Source organism: Stegostoma tigrinum, chromosome 12 (genome assembly GCF_030684315.1).
Source record: "Stegostoma tigrinum isolate sSteTig4 chromosome 12, sSteTig4.hap1, whole genome shotgun sequence".
In the NCBI taxonomy this organism is placed as follows: Eukaryota; Metazoa; Chordata; class Chondrichthyes; order Orectolobiformes; family Stegostomatidae; genus Stegostoma; species Stegostoma tigrinum.
Window position 1 is genome coordinate 39,567,847 of NC_081365.1, and position 23,362 is coordinate 39,591,208.

The 23,362-nt window shown below is 39.6% G+C and overlaps 1 protein-coding gene and 1 long non-coding RNA gene across 5 annotated transcripts in view; one reads left to right on the forward strand and one right to left on the reverse strand.

Moving 5' to 3' along the window:
- Positions 1–22,107, reverse strand: part of LOC125457058 (immunoglobulin superfamily member 3-like) — a 41,786-nt gene extending 19,679 nt beyond the window's left edge. Inside the window, exons 1-6 of one of the 3 annotated variants that reach the window (XM_059650295.1) lie at positions 22,028–22,107; positions 21,665–21,803; positions 8,985–9,362; positions 6,965–7,372; positions 2,430–2,810; positions 559–963 (exon numbers count right to left, since the gene is read on the reverse strand). In XM_059650295.1, coding sequence (XP_059506278.1) covers positions 559–963; positions 2,430–2,810; positions 6,965–7,372; positions 8,985–9,362; positions 21,665–21,740 — 1,648 coding nt within the window. In that variant the 5' untranslated portion in view covers positions 21,741–21,803; positions 22,028–22,107. Of the gene's footprint in view, positions 1–558; positions 964–2,429; positions 2,811–6,964; positions 7,373–8,984; positions 9,363–21,664 lie in introns of all 3 variants that reach the window. The other 2 variants (XM_059650294.1, XM_059650297.1) reach the window with 2 other exon arrangements.
- The window catches only part of LOC132210439 (uncharacterized), a 64,313-nt gene continuing 62,597 nt past the window's right edge, over positions 21,647–23,362 (forward strand). For both annotated transcript variants that reach the window (XR_009446553.1, XR_009446554.1), the window contains exons 1-2: positions 21,647–21,887; positions 22,429–22,483. This is a non-coding gene — a long non-coding RNA (uncharacterized LOC132210439). The remainder of the gene's footprint in view (positions 21,888–22,428; positions 22,484–23,362) is intronic.

Consider the following 23,362-nt stretch of genomic DNA (forward strand, 5'->3'; position numbering starts at 1 on the left):
AGGAAAAGAAAATCTCATTTTTAAAATTCATTTGAGCTTTTATAGATTCGTTGACCACTAAGGTCAACCATGGATTTTCAGCATTTTTTTTCCAATTGTTTGATATGCAAGAAAACTACTTACCCCTCATCTCTCTCAAATATTCTCCCTCACCTCTTCAGCAATTAATCACAAGTCACTCACTCGTTTATTCAGAGTGGCGTGATGGTAGGAGACACTGAAAAAAGCCTACTTTTCTGTTCACCAGTTTTCAGTGAAAGTATGAATTTTCTGTGCGCAATGTTTTTCATTAAACTGATGGCAAAATGCAACGTAATCAGTGAATATAGAACATAGAACAATACAGCACAAGAACTTGCCCTTTGGCCCATCATGTCTGTTTTGACCATGACCATGAAGGCAATGGAAATTCCAGCTTTCAATGCAGTATGCTGTGACTTGATTTTGTAAGATAGAACAGGGGCCATCCTTTAAAAAAAAATCTTGATTTAATGTCTAATTGAGAACCCTGCAATTATTTAAATGAAATACAATAATATTTCACAGTGAATTGCTTACCAAGGGATTTGATAGTTACTGCCCTCTTGTCACTAACATATTCTCCAATTAGGTGCCAGTTTCCATCAGATTCTATTTCCCATTCCATCACTTTGCAAGCATAGTGTCCTTGATCTGAAGTCTGGGCATTATAAATGCCCAATGTGAAGGTATTTGATTTCACTCGTGCCATTCTGATGTCACTGTTGATTACACGCTCCTGGTAAGGCTGGGAAGTAACCTGAATACCATCTCGGTTCATTCCAATTATGTCACTGTGTTGGCTCTGGTTGTTTATGATTTGCCAAGTAATAGAGAGCTGTCCATAGGCTGCACTTGCTGAATGAATATCACAGGCAAACTGAACTAAATCACCTTCCAAAACTTCAGTCACACTACTGTTGATTAACACTTTGAGGTTGGCTTCTGTGAAATGACAAAAACCGGTATAACGTGAGAGATACACGGGGGCCACATTTGGAAAAGTGGAAGTTCTGGGTTTATTCAAAGATGCTAGCTAATATAATAAAGACCAAGAGGTTTGTGAATATCAGCAGATAATAATAGCTTACATTTAGATAGCACACCTAACAGAGAAAAAGCATTTCAAGGCACTTAACAAGAACCTTGGACTTCTTTTGACATTAAGCCACATGGTGGGAAATCGGGAAAGATAACCAAAGCATTTGATCAATTAGACTGTTTCAATAACCATCTTAACAAAAAAGAGAGAGACAGAAAAATGGTGCATTTTGTGGAAAACATTCTAGCCTATGCCAAGAACTGCATAAATAATTAAGTGAAGAATTATGTGAAGATCATCCATCAAAGATCACACTGAAGATCATCTGTCAAGATTGCAATGTGGTTCACTTACACTTGCTAAAAACAGCACATTTACATGCAGGGGGCTGCCTTTGCAAGCAAAAGGACATCTCTACGTATAACACCTTTTCTATCAAATCAAAAGCTTGGGGGACAATGCTATCCTGGTGCGTTCCCTATTGGTTGCAACCAATCAGAGTCAACTTGCCTTTTCTAAATTCCAGTCAGCACCCCATTTCTCCTTTTGTGTAAGTGATTATTCCTTTTGAAGTTCGATATATCTGCATCTTTGCTGCATGAAAAAGCTTTCAGAGATTTCTGAAGAAGGATCCAGACCCGAAATGTCAGCTTTCCTGTTCCTCTAATGCTGCTTGGCCTGCTGCATTCATCCAGCTCTACACCTGGTTATCTTTTTAAGACTGCCTTTTTATTTCCAGCCTGTTTTCTTCCTATGCCTAAGATGGGTGTGTCTCTCATTTTGTATCTAGAATGTTCATAATTCCTGGAAACCAACCAACCTCCCAGATAGGAATATAGGAACTAGGAAACAGGAGCGTGCTCTGCAATTCAACTACATCATGGTTGATCTTTTTACCTCAACACCATTTTCCAGTGCTATCCCATATCCCTGATATCTTTAATATCTAGAAATCTATAAATTTCCACCTTGAATGACTGAACATCTACAACTCTCGAGGGTAGAGAATTCTAAATTTTCCTCCTCACCTCAGTCCTAAACAGCCAGCCTTTTATTCTGAGACTTTGACCCCTCGTGCTGGACACCCCAACCAAGGGAAACATCCTTCCTGCAGCATTCCACTATCAATCTTTGGAAGAGTTTTGTTTGTTTCAGTGAGATTACCTCACATTCTTCTAAATGCCAGAAAATATAGACACCATCTCCCTAATCTCTTCTCAGGGAACAATCCCAGGAATCCAGCTGATGATTCTTTGTTGTATTTCCTCTATGGCAACAATATCCTTTAATTAGGTAAGGATACCATGATATAATACAACTGTTAAATTACAAGCAGAAAATAGAATACATTTATTTGCATGTTTCTTACGTGGTCGTTGAACAGTGATTGTGATCTCGTTGGATTTATTAGTTGAGAATGCTGCAGATGATACTTTCTCATTCTCCTCCACTTGGCAGTGATATGTACCACCATCTTCCACTTGAATCTGATATATTTTCAGAACATAAACCCTGTCACTTTTCTTATGGACCATCACTTTTCCCAAGCTCTCTCTCATTTTATATTCCCCGTGAAAGGATGGTACCGCATTTGATCCAAAACGGATTATTTCTCTATTGTTTAAGAACCAGGCAACGGAGAAGAAACGATCTGGGAAATTCTGAGCTTCAATTGTGCAGATTATCTCCAATGTGCCACCTACATTAATGTTGACTTCAGTGGCTTTAATCAGTGCGAGAAACTGGTTACCTGCATGAAGTAAAATGAATATCATTACTGTGTCAGGCAGTGAACGGAGTTTAACAAAAAAACAAAGTCAGCAAATTTGTCAAACTTTAGCTTGATAGAAGACCTCTATTTCAATTCTGACCTTAATGTAGTATAGAGAAAACAAACGCTTGCAAAGATTAGCTGGAAATATGCATTGCCTTGCACTGAATCTGCTTTGATGGAGCGAATGCCAGAGAAAATTTCTGTGGATTGTATAGGTATCCTGATGGCTCAGGGAGATACTTGCAGCATAATTACTTGCTTCCTTTTTTTAAAAAAAAGGATGTATTAAATTTTTCAATGTTTTCAACTGTTACTTAACTAAAATGGATCTAAATCATCTTTCCTATTTGCTTCCATATCCCAAGGGCTTCGAGCAACATACCTTCATCACTGGAGAAGGGTAATGAAATGTGCATGGAGATTAAGGGATCAAAATGAGATGGAAGCAATTGCATGTAAAATTCAGGCTCTGTAATGCCTCCTTAGCAATATTCAGAGGCTGTCACCAGCTCACTACTGGCAGTTATCCAAAATGAGTCAACTTATTCCATCTGCCTTTAAGTGGTGCAACCTGGACCTTGGAGGTTACTTTTAAATTGTAAAATGCGCTATTTGGTGTAAACTGAAAAGTGCCATTGAAGCTGAAACTGATCACATCAGCATTTGAAGCCTCTTGAAGGTTAAGGGCAGTGATTCACTCCGTGCATTAAAACAATACTGCCGTTCATCAAAAGGTCAGTGATTCAAACTTCAACAAAAGCCCTTCAGTTTATACATCTCCAGACTGCTTTTGCTATAATTAACCTGTCTGGTACATTGTTGTTTCTTATGATCTCCTGTCACTGCCACTTAGATCAAGGCCTAGCAAACTGCTCAGTGGTTGTCATCAAAAGAAACAATACAGCCGAGAGCTGCATGAAATAGGAACATTTTGAATATGTTTAAACATACATAATATATTATGTCTATATATGTTTTTTATGTATATATATGTAATGCAAAGGCACCAAAAAGCGAGGCTCGAAAATAACTGGCTATAGCATCTGCAATTTTTTCACACAAACAATATTAATTACACACATGAACGTCTACTTATGCTGAATTTGAACAACCAAAGACTAAAATTTGATTCTGTTCAATTGAACTGCAAAATCCAAATGTGCTCAGGTCTTTTACCTAACTCTCTGTTTTATTACAGATGCAAGATACTTTTTGAGCCAGCTGCCAGTGCATGTAACCATACCTAAAGTTTCCAAATGGTTTAATCTGAAAATAAAAGGGCGCATGGTTAAATAAGTAATCCGTCTTTTGACTCCTCAAAGCCTGTCCATCATCTGCAAGGCACAAGTCAGGACGCAATACTCTCCTCCTTCCTAGATGAGTGCAGCTCCTACAACACTTAAAAAAAAAACACGACATCTAGGACAAAGCAGTTCACTTAATTGGCACCGCATCTATCACCTTCAACATTCACTCCTTACTGACTGAAACATAGTGGTAGCAGTACCATCTACAAGATGCACTGCAACAACTCATGAAAAGCTCCATTCGATTGGGACAACACCCGGATCATAGGACACGTCAGACAGAGACAAACAAGGGAATTCCTGGAGGTCTGGTTCTCCACCAAGAAGGCCATCAACAAACACCGAACTAGACACGATATATATATACACACACACCATTGCAAAGGAAAACCGGAAATGAGGTAATCAAATCCAGTGGACCCCAGAATTTATATACTAAGTGGGAAAACACAGCAGTCCTTCATGGGAAGCTGCACTGATGATGTTACCCAGCAGAGTAACACAACTTCTGTGAACTAACGAATCAGCTCAGTGAGCGAACCAACCACCTCACCCATAACCCAAGCTCCAAATCTACTCAAGAACTATAGAGACTAAGAAGGAGTCTACCATTATAAACCTTTTTGCAAGGCTGCAGATGGGTTGATAATGGATTCCTTTACCCAAGACATCATCGACAACATACTGCTCAATATAATTGTCAATGAATACAATTAATTTTTGATGTTCAGAAAGGAAACATTTATAAAAAATAATTGAGAGGACTAATTTTGGTGTTGTGATATTGTGGTCAGAACTGAAGCATTCAAGATACTGGAAATGGTGTGTAGTTTTAACTATCAGGGATTGATCATACACTGAGCTAATGGAAGATTAAGCAATGTTAGTTAACATCCTTACTCACTGCCTCCAGATCTGTGGTATCTTGTCCATGGGATTCTCATTTGCAAGCTCTGTTATATTGTTGAATGTTTATTCAAGGTGTTTGTTCTCAGGTTTAGCTTCTCAGAGCACTCCTGTGAGTCAGCTTTGTGCCTTTTAACCAAAACGTGCTTTTACTTGATCATCAGTTAAGTCTCTTTTAGCCAACCAAGAGCTGGACAGAAAATCCTCAATATTATTTTTTGGCTCCACAGTTATATTTCAGGCTTCTGGTGAAGTTTCTTAATTTTGTGATACAGCAGAATGATCAGTCCTAGATCAAACTGTTTAATAGATTTAACACAGATTTATTGAATGGCACCAAGGACTCACTACAAAGTAACCACTGTCCTCATTCTCAATATTAAATTTTACATGTTTTATTGTTCCTGGTGCTTTTCTGACAAATGCGTCACCTTTTTGCTTTTATTGCTTTCTCATGTCTTGAAATGGATCACAGACTTTGAACAAAACCAGATGAGAAATAACTTGTTGCAAGTTTGCTTGGGACATATAAATGTTAACATTTATCTCAACTCAAAGAAGGCTGCCCATCACATGTACATATTCACATATATAATTACATATATAAACAAATCCAAAAGATGCTTGTATTTGAAGTACATATCTTCTCTCCTGGACAACAGAAGCAATTTGACAAGTCATTTTTCTGATTGGATAGAACCCCACCAGAAATTCACTTGAAAAATTACCGTCAACCTGTGTCAAGCTCTGATCTTCTGAAGTAGGTCTCATTTAAATTATTTGGGCAATTCCTGGTGGATTTTTATCTCCATCAAGGGTGTGAGAATGGGAAACCATTAAACAAGACCTATTTCCTTTGAGGTGACTGAAGACAGAATAACTCCTGTCAATTCTGCAATTAACTTGGTAGAGATTATAATTGTTACTCTGCTTCCTCAAAAGAATTTAAAATGTTAAATCTCTCTCCTCTCTCCGTTGTAGTTTATATTGCACTTTGCTTTATTTTCTACACAAATGACAAGAAATATTCGTATGATACATTGATGTGCCACATGAATAGACACAACCAGAATTAAACGGACATATTCTGCTGTATCTGTTGAAGAATAATTTTGGAAAGCAATTCAGTCTAGCAGGAGCCAGTTGCACAATTCATGTCTTGAATTTTCATCCTATAGTGTCCCAGATGCATCCAAAATAAGCATGTACACAAGCTGAAAGTCCAATTTGTATTCTGAATATTTTTCTAGATTTTGGGTATTAAAATGAATTGGACCTTTGTGATACTTCAGTGAAAAATATATGCTCCTTTTATACCATACTACCTTACAATCTAAGCACCTTTGTGATCATTTGGTGTCGTTGCCCCTCAGACAGAACCAACATCTGTGTCAAGCACCATCTAAAACACTGGGTATCTCCTGTGTTGTTACATTTTCCCCCAGGTATCCAGAACCTCTTAAGCAATTTATAATCTTGAAAAGCTAATGAAAACTGCAAACTTGCAACCCTGCATCAGCGGCCAATTTCTTGAATTGTTATGGACCAAAGCCCCTATCAGGCAATAGCAATGCCAGAAGTCCGGCATTATTACATTGTTGAAGCTGGTCACAGAATTACAACAGGAGTCTGTTCTCACTTGACCTGACTTTAGTTCAAGCTTACACCCAATTTCACAGTCTTTTCCTTTCAGTCTATCTTGCCTTTTCTACAAATAAAACTTATGTTCATGCACATAAAATGGGTAGTAAATATTCAATTTCCAGCCTTTCTCAACTTCGCCACAAACTATGACATTGTGTGCAGGAAATTCAGCGCTGTTTTGTGTGTGATTCTCTAACTACAATGGTTGAAGCAGTCACACTATGAAACAATAGCTGTATAAAGGAGATAGTTTTCTGTACTTATGAATCTTACCTATGCTCTTAACATTCACTGTGGTATTTTCAGTATTTTTACTAGACAGGCCATACCAGGATTTGTCTATGTCTTGAATCCACTCTGCACCTTCACAATAATAATTTCCTTGATCTGACAGCTGTAGTTTGGAGATGGTGAGTTTGAATGAAGTCACACCAATCTTATCCAGTTGTACATCTCCTGCCGCCTCTTTCTGCTTATACGAATCTCCAGAACGTATGATGAAATCTCTTGTCAGAGAGATGACCATGAGTTTCTGATCTCCCTTCTGTATGTACCATGTGACAGCCACGTGTGTGTGCTGTGATGTTTCTTTAGATACTTCACAGATCAATTCCAGGGAGTCACCTTCAACTTTATCCAGGGTTTGGGGTGCCAATGTTGCACTAAGCGTATCTGGAACAACTAAGAATATATGTTTTTTGATATGTTTTTTGTGATGTATGAAAGAAAAATCATATTCTGTATACAATAATGCAATACTTCCACAATCTTACTAGTGTTAAGGGTACCTTAACACAATCAATATCACCCATACATACCAATGTCATTCTTAGTATGACAGGAATAAAAACATGGAGTAGTAAAGTACAGATCTAATACTTTACAGAACCCAGTTGCTATAATGAATTAGAGATCTCCCAGCCATTCATTATTTTCCCCAGTGTCCAAATCCAGCTGGGATATAACTAAAGAGAGATTTTGAATACTGTAGCCTAATGTATTAAAATACTCTATTTTCTGGGCATCCTCAATGGATCAATGAATTAGACAGCTGTATTAGATGCTATTACACTGCACACGACCAGATGGAATTAGACACCGATTCCTCAGCAATCTTTGACTAGGATGGGAGTAGCCAGAAAAGAATCCTGTTCCCAAACACAGTGTTATCCCTGCTGGCAAATGTATAGTTTTCGGTTAAGAATTAGCTTGAGCTTGAACTCACCATAAACTTGGGTAGTCTGCCAACACTGCTGATCCAACATATTCACCGATGTCCTTTAGAGGCTAAAGGAGGCTAATTGAATATCTCTTTCAAAGAGTGTAGAGCCAAACATATTCCCTCTGTGCTATGACATTCAATGATTCTATAAACTGAACCTATGATCTCTAGGGCTCAGTACCACAGGAGGAATTTCCATCACAAACTAGGCCAAGGGATTTTGGAATCAAAAAGCATTTTGAATATTATAAACAATGAAACTCAATATTGCTCCTGAACCACATGAGCAGACTGCTTATCTAATTCAGTTGACAATGAATGCGCTTTCTCTTTGATTCACTTCCCAGCAAATCACAAAGAAATGTGTTCACCTATAAATAAAGCAAACTGCACATACAGTAAAACTATATGATTCATTTCTTCGTGCTAAATAGGACTTTTAAAAAAGCAAATCTGTATGTTCAACAAAACATGTTTTAAAAAAATGGTATACTTCAGGGTGCTACATGTTTGCAATGTGCACTCAATAAAATTCTATATTTGAAATTCCTTTCCTCAAAAGATGAATGAAAATGTTTGAAATTTTTTAAGGTAGAGGTAGAAAGATTCTTGATTACTAAGGGAATGAAGGACTAATGGGGTTATGCAGGCCTGTAGAGTTGATGTTAAAATCAGAAGAGCCTTGACTGTATTGAATGGCACAACAGGCTTGAAGTTCTGAGGAATCTGTCTTTCTTCATGTACCATATGCTCATATGTTGTACTTGCCCTTCCATATCTGTATAAATCAACCAGATTTCCTAATAGCGCATTAATCTAAATCCTCAAAGATGTTCAATTCTGCATTGGTTTGAATGTGATCAGATTCATAACGGTTTATTGAGATTTAGACAAGATTAGTTGTATTTACTGCTGCGTTTTCAATAAATTGCAATTATAAACAACAGCACATTTAATTGGGTGCAGCCATCTTTCTGATTGAAACGATCAGAACTATGAAGTTGATAATGAAAAGATAAAGTAAAATCCTGACAAAAAAAAATAAGAAAGAAGAATGCTTTAAATACCCACCTGTCAAGTTCATCATGGCACTATAGGATCCCCAGTATGCATTGTCTGTGCTGGGAGTGGCACACTCATACATCCCTTCATCACTTTTCTGCAGCTTTGTAATGTGTAACAACACAGAGTCTCCTTTAATCCTTTCGATGTAGATGTCATTCTTTTGCACTCTTTCTCCAAACACAGCATAAGGGAACTCAGGATCATTTGAGCTGATAATCTGGATTTTCAGTGTAGGCTTATCTGGACGAAAGACGGACCACTCAAAGTTCTGCTCTGATGATCCCTGATACCCGCTCACATCACATTGAATTGTGATGTGGTGACCCTCAGCCCGGACTAGGGGCCCTTCTTGTAATTTCACTTGTCTTTGAGCAGTGCATGAATCTATAGCAAGACATAAAAGAGAAGAGACATTTCAGTTTATTTTTCTTGAAGTGACAATATATTATGAACAAGCTAATCTGAATGTTATCCTGAAGACAGGAAATTACAAATCTAATATTTTTATAGAGATCACATTGACAGATGAGGACAGGAAACTGTACTAATGGAAACTAATGAACACTTATTAGCTACTCACACTATTGTCAGACATCTGGTTGAGCAGGACATTACAACCTTCTTCCTAGGTCTTCAGAGGTCAGTGGCGGCATGGCTAGTTTGTAAAAACAGTGCAAAGCTGACTGTATGGGCTCAATCCCTATACCAGCTGAGTTTAGCATGAGGGATTCTCTTCTCAGCTGGAGGTGTGGTCATCCTCAGGTTAAACCACTACGAGTAGGACTATGGTGACTTTATCTTTATCAGGTCATCTGAAGATGCAGTCTATCTATTAGCATAACAGCTATTAACTCCGTATAATATAGTATTCAACTGGGGCAGTAATATTGAAACACAGGAGTACCCATTAAAAAGCTCACAGAAGTCCACTGCAATCACCCGGTGGACAGTCTATAAAGCAATCATTTTATCCTTGGTGATTAAACATTTGCCTCATGTGGAATACTATGGGTGAACAAAGCCAAAAAAGCAACCTTAAGCAAGAATGAATAAGTAATGGTTTCTTATACATTTAAACTGATTAATCTGGCCTAAGAGCTAGAAAAACAAACTGAGGGAAACCTTTTACACAATAAATACTAGGATTAGGAACACACTGTTTGGTAGGATACAGCTTCAACAATAGCTTTCAAAAGGCATTTGGATAGATACATGGAGATAGATTTGTGGAGATAGGGAGAAAGAGTCAGAAAGTAGAAATAATCGAATTGCTCATTAGAAGAGTCTGCCAATTGTCTTCCTTCTGTAAATAACAGACTTTTAATCTTTTGTGCTATGTTAACTTGTTTATTTTTTTGAAAAGATGTGATAACTGCTAAAATAATGCATGAGAAACTTCAAGATCCTCACCATTAGATGTGGAAGCTGCAGACTGACATGGAGAACAACGTATGTTTGCACCTATGCAACCTGCTTGTAGATGCAAAGGGCTGCTTTAAATAACTCAGAGAGTGGCTGTGTGGATGATGGTGTGCATACTCAATGATGCAGGCAGTGTGCATACCTTATGCTGTCTTCTAATCATAATGATTGTGATGTGTTACTCCCAGCATTGAACACAACCTTGGCTGACTGTTCACCACAGATCTGTTACAATGGAGTGGTAAAGTAGAGATTTGTCAAACATTTGGGATTTGGAAGTTTATTCATGGGATTTGTAGTCAAATACTGAGCTCACAGGCAACTTGCCTGGAATTGTATTGTACCAGTTGTCTCCTGCCTTTCTTTCCCTTGTTTCACTTTTTCTTCCTCTTCCTCTTGAGCTTGTTGTTGAACCCTGGTAGTAAGAGGTGTGACCTCATGATCGCCACGATGTTAAAGATTCATTGGAGCTCCAGGAATGGGAATACTTACTGCAGCAACTACTGGTGAGCTCCTGTAGGCGGCAGTATCACTGCTTCAGTCATATGGTCTACCTGATGGTGTCCTCATATTGGTTTGATTGTCACTAGGTTGCATGCTGGTTAAGTGTGGTTGGATAATAGAGAGTAGTCATTGTAGAGTGACCAACCCTTGTCAGAAAGCAGCCACAAAATGACATGTTGGTTGAAAGGTTGCTGGAACAATGGGGAAGTGCAGGCCAAATGAACCACGGCTGCAAAGGTAGCAGACAATCACCAGCATGACATTCTGAATGTAGTCACATGACAACATTTGGAAATTGGTATTTTTAAAAACAGTTCTGGTGCAATTCAGCATTGTGATATGGCCCCTGCAAATGTGTCTTGTTATGGTGACAAGGAGTAAAAAAATTCCTTAATTTCAGCCTCTGTGATTAGTCAGAACAAAGCTTTCTGTTCTTTTTAATATCAGGCTATACATTTCTCAAGGTAAGGGGAATGTTGCAGCATTCTTTTACCGATAAATATAATGTGGTGATCAGCAGTGAACATTATTGAATATTGCAAGGCACAAGGGCATAAAGTTCTGTTCTACCTCTGGGCTGAAACTTCCAGAAACCATGTAAGTGTACAGCTTTAAAGTTTTTGTAGCTTTGAGAATTACACTCAGCAGCTGTCAGAATTTGAACAAGCAAGTGCTGAGCAGGAACTCAAGTAAAGACCAACAAGAAAGAAATGGCACTTCACTTTAGGTTAAAGCCATTATGTCTGTCCTGGTTAGATGCACAGATTAAAGTGTGTGGGTGCGAAATCTTAATGACTAATCACATCTGACAGTTACAAATTCCATCAGAAAGCATTCTCAGTTAGGAAGCAAATACATTGGAACTTCAAAAGTAAAGTTAAAAATCCCAATAGGGCAATTGGAGAAACTTTAAATTAATGGCACAAAAATCAAACAGGGTAAGAGGGCTAGAAGTTAAAGTAATGAGTACTTATGGCTCACATTGAATGTTATAGTGAACACGCACCAAGAGACGCAGCTACAATAGTGGAAACAGGGGCCACAAGAGTATTTTGTGCTTAGGGCTCAGTGTTGAAAGCATCAGAAATCAGCGTTATGGTGACAAAAGAGACAATTTCCAAGCTAAAGCAGACAGATTTCAAAGGAAGAACCCATTTGAGACTACAGTGTTGAATAGATTGCAATGGTTCAAGAAGGTAGTTCACCACCATCATTTCAAGGACTTCTAGAGATTGGGAATAAATACTTGGCCAGTCAGTGACAAATACTTTCCAATAGTGATTTTATAAATACATTGAAAGATTAATAATTTAACAGTGGTTCTGGGCAGAAGCGTGCAGGTGCAAGACTGTATTTGGAAAGGTTGTGAATCAGGTTGTGAAAGGCGGGAACGTATCCATTTTGCCTGTGGAAAATCAAGAAATGTCCATGTTGCCTGCAGAATGTAGGAAACCTCTATTTTTGATCAGTGATATGGAAAGCCCACCAGTATACAGTTATTTACCATTATTTAGTCTAAACAATAACAGATGTTCAAGAGGAATATTTCAAAAAAGGAAACAAATATAGCATTGGAATTCTGAACTGTTTGAAAGCTTAAAGAGTAAGAAGAACTGGAGAGCACAGGTTTAAGATAAGTGGGGAAAGATTTAAAAAGGACCTAAGGGTAACTTTTACATGCAGAGGGTGGTACATGTAATGAATGAGCTTCCAGAGGAAGTGGTACAATTACACCATTTAATGGGCACCTGGATGGGTACATGAGTAGGAAGGGATTAGAGGGATATGGGCCAAATGCAACTAGATTTATTTAGATTATATGTTCAGCGTGGATGAGTTAGACAGAAGAGTCTGTTTCCATGCTGTACCACTTTATGACTCTATGACTCTGTAAGATAAAACATAATTGCTGTTACAGAAGTACAAGTCTTCAAGTGAAGCAAAATTGACAGTATGATAGAGATATGGTCGAATGTAAAATATAAAGTGACAAGAATAAATAATCACAGTATGAAGACGCAGCAAGAGAAATAATACTGAATTTGAGATTTACCTTTGTTTGCTCACAGGATTGGACATCTTAGAAAAAAAGAGATCTTAAGGTACAAAACTGTTTCAAACTTAACATTAAATCATATGCTGAACAAGTAAATATACGGTTGTATTTACTAGTACCTACTGCTGATATTATAAATTAACAAAACACTAAAAAGGCATAGGTAGTTCTGATGAAGATCTAATGGTTAACTGAAGCTTCTCAGACAGCAGAACTGCTTGCAGAACAATTTGTGATTGCAGATTTAAATTGAATGTCAGGGAATGAGCTGACATATGTTCAAGAGGAATATTTCAAATCTTAGTACTCCAGAGCAGAACGAACAGTACCAGAGACAGTGATAATGCTAAGGAGGTATCAATCCCCCAGGACCTTAACTAAGGATGGGAAAATGTTATTTTAATCTTGAGAGAAAAATAAATCTTGAAACAGCAAGATTTAATAGGAGAGTTCAGCAATAAAGGGAAATCCCTGGTTTTGATAATTTTGTTAATCATCTCTGCAGATTATTAGAAATCTATGCCTCTGGAACTTTGAAATCAGAATTCATAAGAGACAGAATTATCTTGAAATTGTTGATAGTGTGTTCCTGGTTTTTTTGCAATCGAAAGAACATTTGACTTTGAAGGTAACTATGCAGATCAAACAGAAAACAAATACCAGGAAGAATCACAGATGAACCCTGGGAGGAGAAGGACATTTTTAACACAAGAGAATCCAATTTTGTTTATGAAGTACAAAAACGCCATAGATGCACATGGTACACAGAGTAGGCCTGTGAAACAAAAGATCCTGGCAAGCACAAACAGAGCCCAGCTATGACAAAGGATACAGCATTCATTAAACTATTAGTCACTTCCACAGGACGGGTACAATTAGAATGTGGTTTTTGTCACCAAAAAGTCAAATGCTGAGTCATATAAAAAGGTGTGAAAATGATAGGATCATCAGCATTATAAAAGATATTCAAATGTATTCCTAAGGGAAATTCAAGATCCAAACGACTTGAGTTTGACAGAACCTGTTCATGTCAAAGGGTCATCTCATTAATTTTAAGCTTAATTCAGGGGTGATTGTAACCATTTTATCATATTAAAAACCATGACTGAAGAGGAAACAGAAACAGCCCAAAAGGATTAAACGATATGGTCCAGAGAGTATAATTCTCAACTTTAAAAGTATGCTGCAAATTATTCTGAAACACAAGTAGCATAAGAGAGTTGAGAGCATCTGTGTGCTTCACATCAACACTTCTCACTTTTGAGCCTGAAGTTATGTCTTGATCTCAACATTGTTCAGGTAGCAGCAGGTGTTCAGATACTCCCAAGAGCTACAGGTCAAGGGAATCAAGTTTTTCTACGTTTACTCAAACAGAATGGAATCAGAAAACAACTGGTATAGGAACAACTATGGTTGTCCGAGATAACAAAGTATGGGGCTGAATGAACACAGCAGGCCAAGCAGCATCTTAGGAGCACAAAAGCTGACGTTTCGGGCCTAGAACCTTCATCAGAAAAGGGAGATGGGGAGAGGGTTCTGAAATAAATAGGGAGAGAGGGGGAGGCGGATCGAAGGTGGAGAGAGGAGAAGATAGGTAGAGAGGAGACAGACAAGTTAAAGGGGCAGGGATGGAGCATGTAGAGGTAAGTTTAGGTGGGGAGGTAGGGAGGCGATAGGTCAGTTTGGGGAGGACAGACAGGTCAAGGGAGCAGGATGAGGTTAGTAGTAGGAAATGGAGGTGCAGCTTGAGGTGGGAGGTTTCTGATGAAGGGTCTAGGCCCGAAACGTCAGCTTTTGTGCTCCTAAGATGTTGCTTGGCCTGCTGTGTTCATCCAGCTCCACACTTTGTTATCTCGGATTCTCCATTATCTGCAGTTCCCATTATCTCTTAACTATGGTTGTCCAACCGGTCCAAAGTCAACTAGTGTAAGATTCTAGGAACAAGAACAAAATTTCTGGAAAAGCTGAGCAGGTCTAGCAGCATCTGTGAAGGAAAAAACAGTTAACATTTTGGGTCCGTTGAACCTTTGAAATTGGGTTTCTATGTAGGCATAAGAGAACTGTTTACTACTGTCAGGAAAGAAATTTACAACCACACAGGAGTGGTGGAAATATTGTCCATTCCTATTTTCATTGAAGAACATTTGGGCTGCAAAAATCAGCACAGTTTACAAGCAGAAGCATATTCTGATAACAATGATAAGCAGTACATCCCACGAGTTCATTGGGGAATGGTTAACTGAAGAAGTTTCTCAAACAGCAAAATTGCTTGTAGAACAATTTGTGATTGCAGATTTAAATTGAATGTCAGTGAATGAGCTGACACATGTTGAAGAGGAATATTTCAAAGCTTTGCACTCAAAGCAGAACGATCAGTGTCAGTGACAGTGATAATGCTAAGGAGGTATCAATCCTTCAGTACCTTAACTAAGGATGGTAAAATGTCCTCTACACTAGTGCAACAACCAATGAGGGCAAATAAAGGCAACTAATCTAATCAACAGGGAAATAAAAGGAGGGAAATTATAACAATCTATCAGCCGATTGAAAGTAAAGATATTCTTGAACAAAATTCAGACAAACTACACATAATTCTATGGAAACCAGACAGTGTCCACAGGTTTAGGACGCTGTTGAAAAGAAGAATATATCTAGTGTTGAAATCCAGTCCAAAAACTGCAAAGCAGAAAGTAGTTATTTCCACAGATTAGCCATCTAGCATGATGGAAATTCATGAGATTAAAAGCCTACCAGATGTTGTAGCTTGGCACTCTTGATACAGTAGGGATGTGTCCCTTTGAAAATGACATTCAGGAGCTAAGTGGCCTCCAGAAAAGATAATGGATCAGTCACTTTACTTGGCAGAAACAACATCTACTGCAGAGGAGATCTAAGAAATAAATGGTCCTGCTGTGGCGACACAGTATGACAATGCATGGTCAAGATCAGAATCAAGGTCAACAGTGCTCAAGCTCAAGACCTCCCAATCTTCCAAGTCAAAAAATAATTTATTTTGAAAATATTGGAATACCTCCAGGCTACTAGTTATGCTGGCTAGTTATAGATGTAGTAACAATGTCTTTGAAATCATAAATAATACATCTGTCCCTTTCAAGCTATTCTCCCAATTTCCCCATCCATTCTGTATTAAATCATTGTAATATTACAGACCTGGTAGGAGATGGAATTATGGTAAATATAGTTTTATAAATGAATACATACATGTTAACAATGGAAAAAAATGTTTGGGGATACGTTGTTTGGGTAAGCGGTCTGAAAACATTAAAATGTTGGAGAATGCATTAAGATCCACCCAATTTATGATGATTTAATATAGGGTGGATGGGGAAATTAGGAGAATAGCTTGAAGGGGACAGATGTATTATTTATGATTTTGAATAGACGTAGTAATAAAGTCTAACTAGCTAGCATAACTAGTAAATAATCTCTATTACACAATATCTGCATCCTGTTAAGACATGAACCTTTTTTTAAGACTCTCTCGTGATTGTTCCTCTACCACTGTTAATTAAATTGGCCTTCGACACAAAAAAAAGGGAACAGGGATGGTGGCAACATTCTTGTGCTCACAAAGACTAAATGACATATCTCATGAACCATGCCATAAGCCAAATTTGCTACAACCCATGACTCATAGATACATATCTAGCTTGCATGCATAACACCTCATCTCATACAGCAATGCTAATTGTAAGCCACTCACCCAAATCTCACAGTTTGTATTCAACATAATCTTATGACGATATTGCAGAACATTCAAAGAAATTCAGGCCATTAACTGACACACTTTGCTCACTCTTGCAGAATGAAGTGGCACAGAACTGGAGAATTGGAAGCTAACTGCAACATATGCCAGCAAATTCTGATCCTTCTCATCCGTTTAGTCTTAAGATCTAATCAGCAACCATAACTGTACCATGGATCCTGGCTTCACATTGAAGCAACATATCACCAAGATCCTAACAGTATACTTGAGGTTGGATTTCGGATCAGCTGTGAAGGTCCGCTTCACATTTAGATACACACACATGTGCCCATATGTGATTACAATAGATAGAATACCTTGCATAAGCCTGAAGGCTAGGTTAAACTTACTTCCAGTCTTTCCTTTACTCAATCAGTTATGGTATAGTAGATCAAAATATACTGTTTTGTTAATAATGTGACAAAGTTAATCATTTAGATCTTTTGGCATACAACATCAGACAATGTGTCAGCAACGGTTCATTGGTGAAGGTGCTAAAGTCTGAGTTCAAGTTCCACTCCAGACTTTGAACACAAAAATCAAAAGTGAACTTCCAGTGCCACACTGATAAGAGTGTTGCACTCTAACAGAGGTACTGCCTTTCAGATGTAATGTTAAACTAAGGTCTCAATGCTTCCTAAGGCAGACAAAAAAATCCAATGGTGTGATATCAATGAAGAGTTGAGTTATTATCCATGGAGTCTTTACCAGTGTTTATCCCACAATCAAAAAAATCACAAGAACCGATTATCTGATCATTGTCACGTTGCTCTTTATGGGGGCTTGACTGTCAGATTACCTACATTACAGCAGTGACTACAAAGTATTTCACTGGCTGTAAGGTAGTGACAGAAATTTGATTGATGTGAAAACAACTAGCATTTATGTATTGATGTTATAAACTTCAGAACTTTAATAACTGTTCGTGGATTGAAAACAAAGATAAACTGTTAAATATGAAAAGATCAGCGATACCTCTCGTAATAAACTACGAAGCATTAAAGACAAAAGTATGCAGGAATTACAGGCAATTAGCCACATCTGGGACAAAAAGCAGTCAAAGCTACATGAACAAGATTGTTTTGACATCTCCTTGATAACTGGCTGCCTTATGCCACTGATTGCCTGCAGAAGAATTTAAGGAGTTAGTCACACTAAAACTATCGTCAAATAGGCAGTCATTGCCAAATGTAACAAGGAACAGGGAAACTGTTTGTACTTCTGACAAGAAGTCAAGCTGCAGACTTGGTGGTTTCAGAGGAATAGTCAATAACATTCATGAAAGAATCTAAAGAATGATCAATAATATCACATTGCAGGCTTGAAGGGCAATAAAACTGTATAAGAATCCAACGCCAGAACTCTTCATTAGCAGAACTACAAAGAACAACGTTGCACAAGGATCGAATTCTGGACACTTCCAGAGACAGACATTCTTAGTTTAAAACTGAAGCTATATTCCGCCCTTAAATCGGATAATAGCCAAGTTGAGTTGTGAGGTTAACTTGCCTACTGGAAGGGTCTTAATTTCGTTTCTACATGCAATAACGTTTAAATCATTGTTTCAGTGCTGGATTGTCTGTGAGATTTCTAAATAAGTAGCGGAATTAAAGGTAACTGGTGTTGATTTACCTACAATAATAGCACCTTCAACACACTAAAAATCCCAAGATACTTTGAAGGAGCATTTCAAAAAAAAAATGCAGATACTTAAAGAGAAAAAAGATCATCTGAGGTTAAGACATGATTTTTAGGTGTGAGTTAAAGGAGACAAGTGAGATTGAGAGACAGAAAGGTGTAAGCACAGACTTTTAAAGATTGTGTCCTAGATAACTGAAGATATGGGCACCTGTGGTGCAAGGCTACATAACTGAACCCGTTTGAATTAAAAGACACTTAATGACGCCAAATTTATTGGAGGCCAGAATGGGGGAGAAGACCAAGGAGTGTACTAGAAAAGTCGGGTCTAAATATAATAAAAGCATGGATGAGGGTAACAGCTATAGATATACTAAGAACAAAAACAAAGTCGCTGGAAAAGCTCAGCAGGTCTGGAAGCATCTGTAGAGGAGAAAACAGAGTTAACGTTTCGGGTCTGGTGACCCTTCCTCAGAAAAACTAAGGCGGGGTAAAGTCAGGCAGCCCTGTGGAAGTGACACTAGGTGGTCTTAGAGGTGGAATGAACATAAAGTTGGATACTCCTCTTGGGATCAAGGTTATGAACAAACTGGCTTAATCTCAGAGTGTTACCAAGGAGAGGGATGGAGTCATTAGTTAGGTAATGTGAATGAAAAGCACAAACTAGAAACTTCAGTACCCCAAGATCTTATCACAAACTAAGAAACACTCTTCATTTATTCATTTTATTTCTGTGTTGAAACATCTTGTCAGTTTTGGTTAGGGATCAGCTGTAGCACATAAACAAGAACTTTTAATGTGATTCAATGTGCAATAATATTCATACAAGATAGTTAATACTTGCAATATTAAATATAATGTTATTTCAGAGAAGCCTAATCTATAAGTAATTACTGGAAGATCTAGGCTGTGATATCTATAATGAGTCTGCAGATAATAAATGTGACTAAAAATGCTTCTCCTTCAGCAGATTTATTCAGGGAGCAGACACTGTTCCGACTTGGACAGTTGTAGGAATGTTTTCCTGGGTTTGGACACAGTGAATATTGAACAAAATCATGAACATAGAACAAATTAGTTCTGAAAAAGGATCACTGGATTCAAAAGGTTAACTTTGCTTTCTCTGCAAAGATGCAGCTGGACATGCTGAGGTTTTACAGCAATTTCTGTTTTTGCCTCTGATTCCTTGCATCTGCAGTTTTTATTTAGTATAGAACAAATCAAGCTGTTTGGTAGAAAGACTATCAAAACCCAATATAATAAAGTGTCAAGCTGGATGAACACGGCAGGCCAAGCAGCATCTCAGGAGCACAAAAGCTGATGTTTCGGGTCTCGACCCTTCATCAGAGAGGGGGACGGGGTGAGGGAACTGGAATAAATAGGGAGAGAGGAGGAGGCAGACCGAAGATGGAGAGAAAAGAAGATAGGTAGAGAGGAGAGTATAGGTGAGGAGGTAGGGAGGGGATAGGTCAGTAGGGAAGATGGACAGGTCAAGGAGGCGGGATGAGGTGGTAGGTAGGAAATGGAGGTGCGGCTTGAGGTGGGAGGAAGGGATGGGTGAGAGGAAGAACAGGTTAGGGAAGCAGAGACAGGAATGGGCTGGTTTTGGCATGCAGTGGGGGGAGGGGACGAGCTGGGCTGGTTTTGTCATGCAGTGGGGGGAGGGGAAGAACTGGGCTGGTTTTGGGATGCAGTGGGCGAACGGGAGATTTTGAAGCTTGTGAAGTCCACATTGATACTATTGGGCTGCAGGGTTCCCAAGCGGAATATGAGTTGCTGTTCCTGCAACCCCCTCCCATTCCTCAGACATGTCGTCTGAGGAATGGGAGGGGGGAGTTGAAATGGTTCGCGACTGGGAGGTGCAGTTGTTTGTTGCAAACCGAGCGGAGGTCATGAACATCGTGGGCCTCCTGCAGTGCCACAATGATGCCACCTGAAGGTTGCAGGAACAGCAACTCATATTCCGCTTGGGAACCCTGCAGCCCAATGGTATCAATGTGGACTTCACAAGCTTCAAAATCTCCCCTTCCCCCACCGCATCCCAAAACCAGCCCAGTTCGTCCCCTCCCCCAGTGCAACACAAAACCAGCCCAGCTCGTCCCCTCCCCCCACTGCATCCCAAAACCAGCCCAGCCTGTCTCTGCTTCCCTAACCTGTTCTTCCTCTCACCCATCCCTTCCTCCCACCTCAAGCCGCACCTCCATTTCCTACCTACCACCTCATCCCGCCTCCTTGACCTGTCCATCTTCCCTACTGACCTGTCCCCTCCCTACCTCCCCACCTGTAATCTCCTCTCCACCTACCTTGTTTTCTCTCCATCTTCGGTCCGCCTCCCCCTCTCTCCCTATTTATTCCAGAACCCTCTCCCCATCCCCCTCTCTGATGAAGGGTCTAGGCCCGAAACGTCAGCTTTTGTGCTCCTGAGACGCTGCTTGGCCTGCTGTGTTCATCCAGCCTCACACTTTATTATCTTGGATTCTCCAGCATCTGCAGTTCCCATTATCACTCTCAAAAAATCCCAGCCTGTTTTCCGGTCTTTTTCTAGCATTGGTTGTTTTTGTTTATAGTTAGATGTATTTGATTATGTAATCCATGTGCAGCAGGGTCTCCGCTCTCTATCGCACATTTTGTATTGAAATGTAACAGGTTCCTTGTTGGAATGTGATCTTTCCCATTACCGAATTGGTAGTTTTTCACCTGAACCAGAAGTTTGAGGCTTCAATCCCGCTTTAGAGCAATCTGGCACACACCTCAGTGTAAGACTGAGGGAGTGTTGCAAAGTGGGTGGTGCAGTGTTCTAAATCAGTGATTCTTCTCTCTCAGTTAGATGTCAAAAGATCTGAAAGCGGAGGAAGGGAGTTCTCCCCAGTGTCCTGACTCATACTTATGTCGAAATCAACATGACTGAAACTGATTACCTGGTCAATATGACTGCTGTATGCTAACTGCCTGCTGCGCGTTTTGTACCACCACACTGACTCCAGTTCCGAAGCACTCCATTCAATGTTAAAGGGTGTCCTGAGACAATGAAAGATTCAATATAAAGAAAGTATTTCTTTCTGAAGTGTGGAACAATTACTATGGCAGCAAGCTTTCATTTTGATTGCCTCTGCTCCACCAATTGTTTTACAATTACTGCCAGTTAATCACTTATCGTTGAGCCATTCTTATAAAAAGGGGAGCGGCTTCTCCAACTAGTGTTTCTGGAACAGATTAAGCGAGAGCCATGCAGGTATGATATTTTAAAACAGGGCGGCTTGTAGCGCCGAGTGATACAGTCAAAGAAAAAGCATTACTCACCCAATGAGAAAATCAACGAAAATACAAGCAAAGTTCCAATCTTCAAATATGTCTCTTTAAAACAGGACTGTTCCATTTCACTCAGACAGCAGTTTGACTAAAAGACAGCTGTAGACGAGGTTTATCTGCGTAGAGGTAGCTAGGGGAAAGACAAACCGCAGTGTTCAGCAAATTTACGACTAGAATGGTTAAAACCACTAGCAGCAGCAACGACAGAAGTGGTGTAAGTATATTTTCAATGTCGTGACATTAAGGGAAGTCAACCCGACACGGATCCTATCTTCGGTGTGCTGAATATAGTTCATGTCAACTTTAAAAAAAAGACTGGTTTAAAGGAAATCGGCTCTGTAGCAGCAGATGTACCGAGGCTCATAAGGTGTGAATTGTGTTCTCCCGTTTGTCCTCGTTTCCAATTTGAGCTGTACGTAAATGGGTCACAATATCTCGCCTGCAGTGATTCTAAAATGGCATGGTGTCAATTAAGAGTTTAGGTTCCGGAAGTTTACTAATATAGGGAGCGGCTGCCTGGGAAAATTAGGTTCTGATATGGAGAGAGTATATATGTAAGAGAAACAATGTATGAGCCTGATGTCTGAGTGTATGAGCGAGTCAGATTTGGGTGTGAGGGAAAGGAGTCTCATCTGTGAGTGCCTATTGAGTGAACTATTTGTTAGAGTTCAGTGTATGTTTAGATGTGGCAGCAAATTTATATAATTTCTGGGCGTTTGTGACTTAAATATTTACTGTCCCTCCCTAATTCTCAGGATTGAAAATGTGCCACATTGCTAGGAGCCTGGAGGCGCACATACGCCAGACCAGGTAAGAATGACACATTGGGGAAACCAAGCGGAGGCTTGGAGACCGCTTTGCAGAACACTTCCGCTCAGTTCGCAACAAACGACTGCACCTCCCAGTCGCAAACCATTTCCACTCCCCCCTCCCATTCTCTTGATGACATGTCCATCATGGGCCTCCTGCACTGCCACAATGATGCCACCCGAAGGTTGCAGGAACAGCAACTCATATTCTGCCTAGGAACCCTGCAGCCTAATGGTATCAATGTGGACTTCACCAGTTTCAAAATCTCCCCTTCCCCAACTGCATCCCAAAACCAGCCCAGTTTGTCCCCTCCCCCCACTGCACCACACAACCAGCCCAGCTCTTCTCCCCCACCACCCACTGCATCCCAAAACCAGTCCAACCTGTCTCTGCCTCCCTAACCGGTTCTTCTTCTCACCCATCCCTTCCTCCCACCCCAAGCCGCACCCCCATCTACCTACTAACCTCATCCCACCTCCTTGACCTGTCCGTCTTCCCTGGACTGACCTATCCCCTCCCTACCTCCCCACCTATACTCTCTCCACCTATCTTCTTTACTCTCCATCTTCAGTCTGCCTCCCCCCTCTCCCTATTTATTCCAGTTCCCTCTCCCCATCCCTCTCCCTGATGAAGGGTCTAGGCCCGAAGCGTCAGCTTTTGTGCTCCTGAGATGCTGCTTGGCCTGCTGTGTTCATCCAGCCTCACATTTTGTTGTCAAGAATGACAGTTTGTTTTGCTAAAAGACACCAGTGAGCCAGATTTAAATAAAAAAAATTGGCAATCTCCATTTGGTTAGCTTTTCATTCCTGACTTTTATTAAATACTAATTTAATGTTCTTCTATAGATAAATGCAAATCCATATCCACAGAACTTTAGAA